This window comes from Nicotiana sylvestris, chromosome 3 (genome assembly GCF_000393655.2).
Source record: "Nicotiana sylvestris chromosome 3, ASM39365v2, whole genome shotgun sequence".
Classification (NCBI taxonomy): domain Eukaryota; kingdom Viridiplantae; phylum Streptophyta; class Magnoliopsida; order Solanales; family Solanaceae; genus Nicotiana; species Nicotiana sylvestris.
In genome coordinates, this window is record NC_091059.1 from 104,171,888 (window position 1) to 104,186,370 (window position 14,483).

At 42.1% G+C, this 14,483-nt stretch overlaps 1 protein-coding gene and 1 non-coding gene across 2 annotated transcripts; one reads left to right on the plus strand and one right to left on the minus strand.

The window, feature by feature from the left end:
- Window positions 1–943: 943 nt before the first annotated feature.
- LOC138887781 (uncharacterized) lies at window positions 944–1,714 on the minus strand. The gene is made up of 2 exons (XM_070169568.1): window positions 1,631–1,714; window positions 944–1,507 (listed from the first exon to the last, which is right to left on the minus strand). Exons 1-2 carry the CDS (start codon window positions 1,712–1,714, stop codon window positions 944–946), a joined length of 648 nt encoding a protein of 215 aa, XP_070025669.1.
- Window positions 1,715–2,112: 398 nt separating this feature from the next.
- LOC138888805 (small nucleolar RNA R71) lies at window positions 2,113–2,219 on the plus strand. The gene has a single exon (XR_011406384.1). It is a non-coding gene; the product is annotated as a small nucleolar RNA R71 (small nucleolar RNA).
- The last annotated feature ends 12,264 nt before the right edge of the window (window positions 2,220–14,483 follow it).

Here is a 14,483-nt window from a genome sequence, read left to right on the forward strand (position 1 = left end):
CGTCAAGAAAGTAGTAAAAACCATGGCCTGCGGCTAGAAGTTTCACCACTTCTTTCTTGACGACTTCCTGCATTGCTTGGTTTAGTCTCCTCTAGGGTTGGACTATTGGCTTGTAATTATCCTCCATAAGAATCGTATGCGTGCAAATAGCTGGACTGATTCCATTGATGTCAGCTATAGTCCATCCTAAGGCTCTTTTGTGTTCTCTTAAGACCTTCATTAGTTTTATTTCTTGTTCTATAGTCAAAGAAGATGAAATAATTACTGGAAATAATTTAGGTTCAAGAAAAACATATTTCAAATGAGAAGGAAGAGTTTTGAGTTTAATTTTTGGTTGAACTTCTTCTAGTGAGACTTTCTCATTTTCAGAATCTTTTTCCAGTATTTCAACTTCTTTTTTAATTGTGATGTCATCATCACTTGTGGTACCTGACTATGCCAAACATCTTTCCAATGAATCAGTAATTAGTTGATCATCTTTATATTCATCAGCAAGGTGATTCAACAAATCAATTTGAAAACAAGATGATGATGAGTCATCCTCATGATATTTCATTATTTTCTGCATATCAAAAATCACTCTTTCCTCATCAACTCATAAAATTAATTGTCTTTGATGGACATCAATTATTGCTCTTCCTGTTGCAAGAAATGGTCTACCTAAAATCAATGGTACCTCAGTATTTTCTTCTATTTCAAGTACTATAAAATCTACTGGAAATATAAAGACACACCAATTGTAGTACTTTCCTTTCGGTTTTTTAGTACTTTGATCAGCCAATTGTAGAGACACACCAGTGCCCTTCATTTCACCAAGTTCTAATTTCCAAAAAATTGAAAAAGGCATTAGATTTATTAAAGCACCTGAATCACATAATGCTCTTTCAAAGTGAGCACCTCCCAAAGTACAAAGAATTGTAAAACTGCCTGGATCACCAAGTTTCTATGGAAGCTTATTTTGAAGTATAGCACTACATTTTTCTTTAAGCTTAACTACTGAAACTTCTTCCAGTTTTCGTTTACTTGACAAATTGTTTTTAAGAAATTTAGGATATGCCGGCATTTGCTTCAAAGCATCTGTAAAAGGTATGTTAATGTAAAGCTGTTTTAAAATTTCTAGAAACTTTGAGAACTGTTTGTCAAGCTTTTCTCTTTGTAGCTTTTGGGGAAATGGAAGGGGTACAGAGTAAGGATTTGTCATCAATTCATTTTCTTGTACCTTTTTTCCTTTATCTTTTTGTTCTTTTAGAAGACCAGGGTCTCTTTTATTCTCACCTTCATTTACGTGTTCCACTTCTTGTGGCTTTCCTTGTCTATCTGCATATGGATCATCAAGAGTTTTACCTGACTGCAGAGAGATGGCTTTGAGGTGTTCCTTTGGATTTTTCTCGGTGTTACTTGGTAAAACACCTTTTATTTGCCCAGACTTGAGGGTTGCTAATTGGCTTACCTGAATTTTCAAATTCTTGATAGCTGAATGTTGACTTCCAACCTTCTCGTCAGTAGCCTTAATGAATTTGTACATTAGGTCTTCAAGGTTTTGTTAATGAGCTCTGTGGGGCTGCTGCTGATTTAATTAAAAAATTTGTTTCCCTCTATTTTGATTTTGAAAATCAGGTGGTCCTTATACCTGCTGCTTTTGATTAAAAAATCTTTGAAGATTTTCAGCACCAATAGGATTACTCCATTGAAATCCTGGATGTTTTTGTGCCATTGGACTACCGAATGAGTAATTATTTCCACATTTACCTGTTCCTCATTTTGTGTTGAAGTTTGACACTCATGATTGGGATGATTACCTCCAAAAACGTCACATTTCTCAAGTTGAGATGATGATTGAGTATTTACCTGAAAGGCCTCAACTTTTTGTGTCAGAGTTGCAATTTGTTGCGCTAATGAATTCCAAGCTTCCACTTGATTGACTCCTGCTGCTTTTTAACAATCATTCTATCAAAGGGCCATTAAACAGCATTTTCTGAAATTTCATTAAGCAATTGCATAGCTTCTGCAATGGTTTTGCTCATTATGGATCCTCCTGATGCTGCATCAATAACATTTCTAGCAGAGGGTTTAAGACCATGATAAAAAATATATAAGATGTCAGGATCTTGGATACCATGGTGTGGGCATTTTCTTAACATTGCTTTTAATCGTTCCCATGTTTGGTATACAGATTCAGAATCTGTCTGCATAAAATTATTGATTTCTTGCTTCATTTTAAATGTTTTTGCAGGTGAAAAATATTTATTAAGAAATAACTGAGTCATTTGGTCCCATGCAGTGATTGAACCTCTTGGCAGACTTCGCAACCATGTTTTTGCTTCACCTTTTAATGAAAAAGGAAGAATTCGTAACCTAATAGCATCTGTTGTGAATCCATTATACCTGCAAATTTCAACTAATTCAAGAAAATCAATTAGATGGGTGTGAGGATCTTCACTCGCATCACCAGTAAACTGACATGATTGTTGAATGGTTTGAATCAAGCTTGTGCAAATTTCAAAGTTGTTTGCTACAATTGGTGGTCTCCTCACACTTAATTCTCCTTCAAAATGATCTGGCCTTGCATAATCTCTGAGTATTCTATCACGTCGTGGAGCCACCTCATCGAAATGTTCTTCCACTTGATGTGGTGAAAGTTGGTTATTATTAAGCTCTTCATTCTCTATTTCTTCACAAGTTATACTTTGAGGAGATGATGTTTGTCCTTTCCTGCGTAATCGAAGAGATTTTTCAATTTCTGAGTTGTAATTCGCCAACTCTTTTGTAGAAGAGCGGGTCATAAACTACTTAAATTCCTTAAAGAATTTTTTGGAAAGAAAATCAAACTTAGTTCCTAAAATAGTAGTGGTGATACTAAAAAGAAAAAAAATGTATATTAATAGTAGTAGTAATTAATATAACAAGTGATACTAATTAAAAATATAAAATAAAATATGTTTTGTTAATGAAATGAGCTAGCTGATCCTAGAAACAACAGAATGATACCGTAGAATAAAAATAAAAATTAAAAAGATGAAGAAAGAAAACGATACGAAAACAGTAAGTAGTAATATTGTTAATAAGAGAAAACTAGAAAGACATTACTAGCAACAATAGTTATACTAGTAAAAAAAATAAAGATAACAATAATACTAATACTACTATTGTTGTTGCTACTACTACTACTACTACTACTACTACTACTACTACTACTACTAATAATAATAATAATAATAATAATAATAATAATAATAATAATAATAATAATAATAATAATAATAATAATAATAATAATAATAATAATAATAATAATAGTAAGTTCTCAAATTAATAACAAAACAATTAATCTGAAGTAGATGTTGTCAATCCCCGGCAACAGCGCCAAAAATTTGACGAGAGTTTGGCGTGCATAAAATTTAAACTTGTACTCTGTCAAATTATAGTATAGAAAGATGTTGAACCCACAGAGATTGGTTTATCTATTCTACAGACGTTTCTTGTTTCAATTACTATTTGAGAAAATCAGGAAGAGCTGAGTTGTGAATTAACTAACTAAAAATGCATGAATAGAGCAATAGAAAATATTTAATTTTTCACAAATATAATAAAAAGGTGTTGGGATCATAACTTCACTTAATATTTCTATTATATAATAGATAAAATTATCCTTCAATGGATTAGGAAAGGTGTTGAGGTCCCGGGGGCCTCGGGATGATTTCGGATGGTTCACGGGGAATTGAGATGTTGTTGAACTGCAAAAAATTTCTGCTTCTGGTATTTCCACACCTGTGGATTAGGAACCGCAGGTGCGATCTCGCAGATGCGAGGGATGAAACCGCAGAAGCAAAATTAAACTGGGAGCTAGGAAACAGCAGAAGCGATTAATGGACCGCACCGGCGATGGCGCAAGTGCGGCTGATGCATCGCAGATGCGGATTGGAGCTGAGTTAATGAAAAACCGCAGAAGCGGTTGGATGACCGCAGAAGCGGTGGACCGGCCGCAGATGTGAAAATCCCTGGACCAGAGGGTATATATTGTCTTCTTCGCGAAATTTTGCTAAGTTTATCATTTTTGAAGACGGGGAAGAGGCTAAGGCATAGGATTTCGAGAGGAACCAAAGGATATAAGTTGAATAAGTTCCCTAAGCTTAATTACTTGGGTTTAAGATCACTTTTCATTGTTTAATCATGGTTTTAGTGGAGATTAAGGAAGAAAAATTGGGGGTTAGGGCTTGAGATTAAGAGACATTTAAATGGGGATTTGAGGGGTAATTTGGACTCTAATTTCAATGTTCTTGATATGTATAGACTCGTGGGAGGATAAGGATTCCGTTGATGTAATTTTTATCGAGTTTCAAGATGTGGGCCCGAGGGTCGAGTTTTGGCCAATTTCGAGATTTTTGGTAATTTTTGATTGTTTTCGCTTGGGTTTCGTTCCCTTAGCATATTTTGATGTCGTGATTCTAATTTTGGATAGATTCGACGCAAATGGAGGCCGATTCGAGGGGCAAAGGCATGGTTTAGTAGTATTTTCACGGTTTGAGGTAAGTAACCATTGTAAATCTGGAACTGAGGGTACAAACCCCGGTATTTGACTTGTTTTGATAAATGCAGTGACGCACATGCTAGGTAACGAGCGTGTGGGCGTGCACCGGTAGGGATTGTGACTTGGTCCATCCCGTAGCGACTATTAACCCGCGTAATTGATTTGGAACCTTATGATATTTCATACTTTAGCTATTTATACTATATTATGGGTTGTATGCCGTGTTTGGGACCTTGTGCCGACTTGTTGAGACCCTTAAGGGCATTTTTACTATTTTTCCTCACTTTACTTGTTGAAAGCATATCCTCAGACATGTTTACCTGTTTAATTGTTTAAAAACTGGTTTTATCACTCCATTTCTAATTGTGAGGACTGTTTGGGCTGAGTTCCCTAATTTCTATTGGGGTGCCCGAGAGGCTGTGAGGTTAATGACTGAGAGAGGTTGAGAACCTAATAGTGAGGGTATTATATGTTTATATTATGGATTGGGTTGCACGCCGCAACGATATATATACTGGATCGGGTGGCACGCCGCAACGACATACATACATACATATATATATATATTGGATCGGGTTGCGCGCTGCGGCGATATGATGCTTGGGCTGTCAGAGCCCCTCTAAAGTCTGTACACCCCCAGTGAGCGTAGTCGACTATAAATTACGGATCCAGCTGCACGCCGTAGCGGTTACTATGATTTCTATTACTATGAGATATTAATGAGCTGAGTGCTGAGAGCGAGTATTCGGTGACGAGAGTTGAGTCACGAGTGACTGAGAGTCCATATTCTGAGTGATATCTTGCCCGAGGGGGCCAGCTATGATAGTTTTACTGATGTCACTCTTCTTTTAAAATAAGACTCTATTGGAAAAAATACTAAGTATATGATTTCAAGTGTTTAAACTGAAGTTTGATGATTTTTCGACGAAACTAGTTTTAAATTATGAAGTTGACCTGTTATTCTATTGTTTTCTTCAGTTATATGATTTTTAACTGCTCGTCACTACTTTTAGACCTTATTTACTTTAGTTACTTACTGAGTTGGCGTACTCACGTTACTCCCTGCACCTTGTGTGCATATCCAGGTGCCCGAGCGGTATAGGGAGGGTCCTTAGCATTATCAGAGTTTGCCGGAGACTGCAAGGTAGCTGCATGGCATCCGCAGCCATGCTTTCTTCCTCTTATCCTTGTTTTCCCGTAATTTTGACTTGTTATGTATTAGACAGTCAGACTTTATATTTAGAGGCTCTAGACTCGTGACACCAGATTATGGGGCTGTGTAGTTTCCTGTTATTTTACTTTCGCATATTTTCTATTGCTTTAAACGTTTATAATGGAATTTGGTATTTAAAACCTATGTTAGGAAATCGCTTATTGTTAAAGGAAAAAAGGTTGTAATTCATTGATTGGTTGGCGCGATTAGTAATGTGATAGGCGCCATCACGACTGGTATTTGGGGTCGTGACAAGTTGGTATCAGAGCCTAGGTTACGTAGGTCTCACAGATAGTAAGGACACGAGCTACCGGGCAGGGTGGACGACCACCAGTTGGGGCCACCAGAGGCCGAGTATGCTTTCGAGGACGTGGTAGGGGTAGAGCAGCTAGGGCAGCACCTGCAGATCCACCAGTTGCCCTAGTTCAGGATTAGGTCCCAGCTGTGGACACTATAGCATCACCAGCTCATGCACCAACTGTGCTCATTGTGATTCCAGGCCTTCAGAAGGCTTTAGCTCAGATCTTATCAGTGTGTACCGGTTTGGCTCAGGCGGTTTCAGTTACTACGGCAGCAGCTACTTCTCAGGCCGGGGGAGGCACCCAGACTCCCGTTGCTCGCACACCTGAGTAGGTTGTGCAGGGACTCTAGACACCGGGGGCACCTCCAGCCCAGCCGGTTGCACGAGCTCAGGAGTTTGCGGTACCAGTTATGCCAGACGACGAGCAGCGTCAACTAGAGAGGTTTGGTAGACTCAAGCCTCCAACCTTCAGCTGTGCAGAGGGCGAGAATGCCCAGGGGTTCTTGGATAAGTGCTAGAGGATTCTTCATACAGCGGGGATCCTAGAGACCAGTGGTGTAGCTTTTGCCACCTTTTAGTTTTCTGGGGCTGCCTTCACTTGGTAGGAGGCGTAGGCCTGTTGGAGTAGTGCCCCTTACCTGGCAGCAGTTCTTTGTTCTCTTTCTGGAGAAGAATGTGCTACAATCTCGCTGAGAGGAGCTACGTAGGCAGTTCGAGCAGTTGCGTCAAGGATAGATGACTGTGACGCAGTATGAGATGCGGTTCTCTAAGTTAGCCCGTCATGTTATTTGGTTGGTTCCCACAGATCGAGAGAGGATTATGAGGTTTGTTGATGGTCTCACATATCAGTTTCAGATTCTCATGACTAGGGAGAGGATGACATATGCTACTTTCGAGGAGGTTGTTGACATCGCCCATGAGATCGAGTCAGTTCGCCGCCAGGAGTGAGAGGAGATGGAGGCTAAGAGGCCTCAGGGATCTGGTAGCTTTAGTGGTGCTCCTTCGAGGGGCCAGTTCCAGCAGCGTAGAGGCCGCCCATTCAGACAAGCTTATTCGGCTCGTCCAGGTTATCATGGGGCATCATCGGGTCATGGTTCTCACAATTCTCATCAAGGCCACCCATCACTCAGTGGCCTCTCAGCCCTGAGTTCGTCCCGTGCTCTATCAGTGCAGGGTTCTTCCATGCCAGGTCCTTCTACTAGTTATTCCGGTGCCAGGGGTTCCCTTCAGTCCCCATCTCCACCACCGGGGAGTTGTTATGAGTGCGGAGATTGGGCATATAAGGAGGTAGTGCTCGTCTTCATGATGGTCAGTCTCAGTAGAGGGGTCAACCCTCGACTTCTGCTCCAATTACTTCACCACCTGCCCAACCAGCTAGGGGTGGAGGTCAGTCAGCTAGGGGTCATCCTAGAGGGGGAGGTCGATCAGGTGGTGCCAGGCTCATTTCTATGCTCTCCCGGGTAGATCAGATGTTGCTGCTTCATATGCCATGATTTCAATTATTGTTTCAGTCTGCCACAGAGATGCCTCTATATTATTTGATCTCGGTTCCACCTTTTCTTATGTGTCATCATTCTTTGCATGTTATCTGGATACGCCTCGTGAGTATCTTGTTTCACCTATTCATGTATCTACTCCAGTGGGTGATACTGTTGTCGTAGACCATGTGTATCGGTCGGGTATAGTAACTATTGGGGCTCTGGAGACCCGTGTGGATGTTTTATTATTGTTTATGGTGGATTTCGATGTCATTTTGGGCATTGACTGGTTATCTCCGTGTCGTGCTATTCTGGATTGTCATGCCAAGACAGTCACATTGGCTATACCGGGTGTGCCACGGATTGACTGGCGAGGTTTGACTGATTATGTACCTAGTGGAGTGATCGCATTCTTAAAGGCCCGGCGTATGGTTGGGAAGGGATGTCTTTCGCATCTAGACTTTGTGAGGGATGTCGGAGCTGAGACTCCTAGTATTGATTCTGTCCCAGTTTTGAGGGATTTTCCCGATGTGTTTCCTGCAGACCTGTCAGGTATGCCACCGGATAGGGACATCGATTTTAGTATTGACTTGGTGCTGAGCACTTAGCCCATTTCTATTCTGCCGTATTGTATGGCACCAGCAGAGTTGAAGGAATTAAAAAAGCAACTTCAGGAACTTCTCGATAAGGTGTTCATTTGGCCTAGTGTGTCACCTTGGGGTGCACCGGTTCTATTTGTGAAGAAAAATGATGGCACTATGAGGATGTAAATTGAATATAGGCAATTGAACAAGGTAACAATTAAGAACAAGTATCATTTGCCTCGCATTGATGATTTATTCGACCAGCTTCAGGGAGCGAGAGTGTTCTCCAAGATTAATCTCCATTCAGGTTATCACCAGTTGAAGATCAGGGACTCGGATATTCTTAAGACATCTTTCACGACCTGATATGGTCATTATGAGTTCTTGGTGATGTCTTTTGGGTTGACCAATGCCCCAGCAGCGTTCATGCATTTGATAAACAGTGTGTTCCATCCTTATCTTGATTCGTTTGTCATAGTCTTCATTGATGATATTCTGGTGTATTCACGTAGTCAGGAGGAGCACACGAAGCATTTGAAAGTTGTGTTGCAGAGATTGAGGGAGGAGAAGCTTTATGCAAAATTCTCCAAGTGAGAGTTTTGGCTCAGTTCAGTGGCTTTCTTAGAGCACGTGGTGTCCCAGTGAGGGTATTCAGGTTGATCCAAAGAATAAAGAGGTGGTTTACAGTTGGCCCAGACCATCCTCAGCCACAGAGATCCATAGCTTTCTTGGTTTGGCGGGTTATTATTGCCATTTTGTTCAGGGATTCTCATCTATCGCATCGCCCTTGACCAAGTTGACCCAGAAGGTTGCTTCATTTGTATGGTCGGACGAGTGTAAGGAGAGCTTTCAAAAGCTCAAGACAACTTTGACCACAGCTCCAGTGTTAGTTTTGCCATCAGCTTCAAGTTCATATACCGTGTATTGTGATGCTTCAAGAGTTGGCATTGGTTGTGTGTTGATACAGGAGGGTAGAGTTATTGCTTATGCTTCTCGTCAGTTGAAGCCCCATGAGAAGAACTACCCCATTCATGATTTTGAGTTGGCTACCATAGTTCACGCAATGAAGATTTGGAGGCATTACTTGTATGGTGTGTCTTGTGAGGTGTTTACTAATCATCGTAGCCTCAAGCACTTATTCAAACAGAAGGATCTCAAATTAAGGCAGCGGAGGTGGTTGGAGTTGCTTAAGGATTATGATATCGCTATATTGTACCATCCGGGGAAGGCCAATACGGTGGCCGATACTTTGAGCTGAAAGGCGGTGAGTATGGGGATTTTGGCATATATTCTAGTTATGGAGAGACCTCATGCAGTTGATGTGTAGGCCTTGGCCAATCGGTTCATAAGATTAGATGTTTCGGAGCCTAGTTGAGTATTGGCTTGTGTTGTTTCTCGGTCTTCCTTATATGATCGCATCAGAGAGAGCCAGTATGATGATCCGCATTTGCTTGTCCTTAAAGATAGAGTTCAGCACGACGATGCCAGAGATGTGACCATTGGTGATGATGGGGTGTTGAGGATACAGGGCCGGTTCTGTATGCCCAATGTAGATGGGCTTCGGGAGTTGATTCTGGAGGAAGCCAATAGCTCACGGTATTCCATTAATCTAGGTTCCACGAAGATGTATCAGGATTGGAGACAGCACTATTAGTGGCGGAGAATGAATAAAGACATTGTGGAATTTGTAGCTCGGTGTCACAATTGTCACCATGTGAAATATGAGCATCATAGACCGGGTGGCTTGCTTCAGCGGATAGATATTCCCGAGTGGAAGTGGGAGAGGATCACATGGAGTTTGTTGTTGGACTTCCACAGACTTTGAGAAAGTTCGATGTTATTTGGGTGATTATGGATCGGCTGACCAAGTTCACGCACTTCATTCCTATGTGTACTACTTATTCTTTAGAGCGGTTGGCAGAGATCTATATCCTGGAGATTGTTCGGTTGCATGGTGTCCCAGTTTCCATCGTTTCAGATAGGGGAACCCAGTTTACTTTGTAGTTTTAAAGGTCTGTGCAACGAGAATTAGGTACCCAGGTTGAGTTGAGCACAACCTTTCACCCTCAGACGGACGGGCAGTCCGAGCGCACTATTTAGATATTGGAGGACATTTTGCATGCTTATGTCATTGATTTTGGAGGGTCATGGGATTAGTTTCTACCACTTGCAGAGTTTGCTTATAACAACAGCTACCAGTCGAGTATTCAGATGGATCCATGTGAGGCTTTGTATGTGAGGCAGTGTTGATCTCCAGTTGGTTGGTTCGAGCCCGGTGAGGCTAGGCTATTGGGGACAGACTTGGTGCAGGATGCCTTAGAAAAAGTGAAGGTAATTCAGGAGAGGCTTCGTACAGCGCAGTCGAGGCAAAAGAGTTATGCTGACAGGAAGGTTTGAGATGTGTCCTACATAGTGGGTGAGAAGGTTCTGTTGAAGGTTTCACCCATGAAGGGTGTTATGTGAATGGGGAAGAAGGGGAAGTTGAGTCCTCGGTTTATTGGGCCTTTTGAGGTGCTTCGGAGGATTGGGGAGATGGCTTATGAGCTTGCTTTGCCACCCAGCTTGTCGAGTGTGCATCTGGTATTTCATGTTTCTATGCTCTGGAAGTGTATTGGGGATCCGTCTCATGTTTTGGATTTTAGCATGGTTCAGTTGGATGATGATTTGACTTATGATATAGAGCAAGTAGCTATTTTGGGTCGACAGGTTCGAAAGTTGAGATCAAAGGATATAGCATCAGTGAAAGTGCAGTGGAGAGGTCAGCCCGTGGAGGAGGCTACCTGGGAGACCGTGCGAGAGACGCAGAGTAGATATCTTCACCTGTTTGAGGCTTCAGGTATGTTTCTTGACTCGTTCAAGGACGAACGTTTGTTTAAGTTGGGGAGGATGTGACGACTCGGCCAGTTGTCTTATGAGTTACCGCTCTGTTTCCCCCATTTTTGCTTCTTTATGCTTTGTTTATCCGTGTTATGTGGTATCGGGTTGGTCAGATCGAATCCGGAATGATTTTGGTAAGGTTTGAGACACTTAGTCTCATTTAAGGAAGCTTAAGTTGGAAAAGTCAACCGTATGTTGAATTATGTGTTTAGAGGGTTCGGGTGTGAGTTTCGATGGTTTGATTAGCTTCGGGAGGTGATTTATGACTTAGGAGCGTGATCGGAATGCGTTTCGAAGGTTCGGAGTAGTTTTAGGCTTGAATTGGCGAAGTTGATATTTTGGCGATTTTCGGTTGGTAGGCAAGATTTTGATATAGAGGTCGGAATGGAATTCCGAGAGTTGCAGTTGCTCCGTTGTGTCATTTGGGACGTGTATGCAAAATTTCAAGTCCTTCGAACGTGGTTTGATTGGGTTTTAGATTAAAAACGGAATTTGGAAGATTTTAGAAAATTTGGCTTGAATCTGATGTGTTTTGGTTGTTTTGATGTTGTTTGAGGTGTTTTGAAGATTGGCACTAGCTTGAATAAGGTATTAGGATATGGTTGTGCCTTTGGTTGAGGTCCCGGGGGCCTCGGGATGATTTCGGATGGTTGACGGGGAGTTGAGATGTTGTTGAACTGCAGAAATTTTCTGCTTCTGGTATTTCTGCACCTGCGGATTGGGGAACGCAGGTGCGATCTCGCAGATGCGGGGGATGAAACCGCAGAAGCGGAATTAAGCTGGGATCTAGGAAACCGCAGAAGCGATTAATGGACCGCACCGGCGATGGCATAGGTGCAGCTGATGCATCGCAGATGCGTATTGGGGCTGAGTTAACGAAAAACCGCATAAGCGGTTGGATGACCGCAAATACGGTACCGCAGAAGCGGTGGACTGTCCGCAGATGTGAAAATTCTTGGACCAGAGGGTATATATGTCATCTTCGCAAAATTTTGCTAAGTTTATCATTTTTGAAGACGGGGAAGAGGCTAAGGCATAGGATTTCGAGAGGAACCAAAATATATCAGTTGGGTAAGTTCCCTAAGCTTAATTACTTGTGTTTAAGATCACTTTTCCATTGTTTAATCATGGATTTAGTGGAGATTAAGGAAGAAAAATTGGGGGTTAGGGCTTGAGATTAAGAGACCTTTAAATGGGGATTTGAGGGGTCATTTAGACTCTAATTTCAATGTTCTTGATATGTATAGACTCGTGGGAGGATAAGGATTCCGCTGATGTGATTTTTATTGAGTTTCGAGATGTGGGCTCGGGGGTCGAGTTTTGGCCAATTTCGAGATTTTTGGTAATTTTTTGATTGTTTTCGCTTGGGCTTCGTTCCCTTAGCATATTTTGATGCCGTGATTCTAATTTTGGATAGATTCGACGCAAATGGAGGCCGATTCGAGGGGCAAAGTCATGGTTTAGTAGTATTTTCACGGTTTGAGGTAAGTAACCATTGTAAATCTGGAACTGAGGGTACAAACCCCGGTATTTGACTTGTTTTGATAAATGCGGTGATGCACATGCTAGGTGACGAGTGTGTGGGCGTGCACCGGTAGGGATTGTGACTTGGTCCATCCCATAGCGACTATTAACCCGCGTAATTGATTTGGAACCTTATGATATTTCGTACTTTAGCTATTTATACTATATTATGGGTTGTATGCCGTGTTTTGGACCTTGTGCCGACTTGTTGAGACCCTTAAGGGCATTTTTACTATTTTTACTCACTTTACTTGTTGAAAGCATAACCTCAGTCATGTTTACCTGTTTAAATGTTTAAAAACAGGTTTTATCACTCCACTTCTAATTGTGAGGACTGTTTGGGCTGAGTTCCCTAATTTCTATTGTGGTGCCCGAGAGACTGTGAGGTTATTGACTGAGAGAGGTTGAGAACCTAATAGTGAGGGTATTATATGTTATGGATTAGGCTGCACGCCGCAGCGATATATATACTGGATCGGGTGCCACACCGCAGCGACATATATATATATATATATATATATATATATATTGGATCGGGTTGCGCGCTGCGGCGATATGATGTTTGGGCTGTCAGAGTCCCTCTGAAGTCTGTACACCCCCGGTGAGCGTAGTCGACTATAAATTACGGATCGAGCTGCACGCCGTAGCGGTTACTATGATTTCTATTACTATGAGATATTAATGAGCTGAGTGCTGAGAGCGAGTATTCGGTGACGAGAGTTGAGTCACGAGTAACTGAGAGTCCATATTCTGAGTGATACCTTGCCCGAGGGGGCCAGCTATGATAGTTTTACTGATGTCACTCTTCTTTTAAAATAAGCCTCTGTTGGAAAAAATACTAAGTATATGATTTCAAGTGTTTAAACTGAAGTTTGATGATTTTTCGACGAAATTGGTTTTTAACTATGAAGTTGACCTGTTATTCTGTTGTTTTCTTCAATTATATGATTTTTAACTACTCGTCACTACTTTTAGACCTTATTTACTTTAGTTACTTACTGAGTTGGCGTACTCATGTTACTCCATGCACCTTGTGTGCAGATCCTGGTGCCCGAGCGGTAGAGTGAGGGTCCTCAGCATTATCAGAGTTTGCCGGAAACTGCAAGGTAGCTACATGGCATCCACAGCCCTGCTTTCTTCCTCTTATCCTTGTTTTCCCGCATTTTTAACTTGTTATGTATTAGACAATCAGACTTTATATTTAGAGGCTCTAGACTCGTGACACCAGATTATGGGGCTGTGTAGTTTCCTGTTATTTGACTTTCGCATATTTTCTGTTGCTTTACACGTTTATAATGGAATTTGGTATTTAAAACCTATGTTAGGAAATGGCTTATTGTTAAAGGAAAAAGGGTTGTAATTCATTGATTGGTTGGCGTGACTAGTAATGTGATAGGCGCCATCACGACTGGTATTTGGGGTCGTGACAAGTTGGTATCAGAGCCTAGGTTACGTAGGTCTCACAGATGGTGAGGACACGAGCTACCGGGCAGGGTGGACGACCACCAGTTGGGGCCACCAGAGGCCGAGGATGAGTTCGAGGCCGTGGTAGGGGCAGAGCAACTAGGGCAGCACCTGCAGATCCACCAGTTGCCCCAGTTCAGGATTAGGTCCCAGCTGTGGATGCTATAGAAGCACCAGCTCATGCACCAACTGTGCCCATTGTGATTCCAGGCCTACAGAAGGCTTTAGCTCAGATCTTATCAGTGTGTACCGGTTTGGCTCAGGCGGTTTCAGTTACTACGACCGCAGCTACTTCTCAGGCCGGGGAGGCACCCAAACTCCCGTTGCTCGCACACCTGAGCAGGTTGTGCAGGGACTCTAGACACCGGGGGAACCTCCATCCCAGCCGGTTGCACGAGCTCAGGAGTTTGTGGTACTAGTTATGCCAGACGACGAGCAGCATCAACTAGAGAGGTTTGGTAGATTCAAGCCTCCGACCTTCAGCGGTGTAGAGGGCGAGAATGCCCAGGGGTTC

Bases quoted from the DNA above. Each gene is read 5' to 3' on its own strand.
- LOC138887781 (XM_070169568.1), bottom strand. From the start codon at position 1,714: ATGGCACAAAAACATCCAGGATTTCAATGGAGTAATCCTATTGGTGCT. The intron at 1,508-1,630 runs GTATAAGGACCA...AAATTCATTAAG, and splicing joins TTTTTAATCAAAAGCAGCAG to GCTACTGACGAGAAGGTTGG.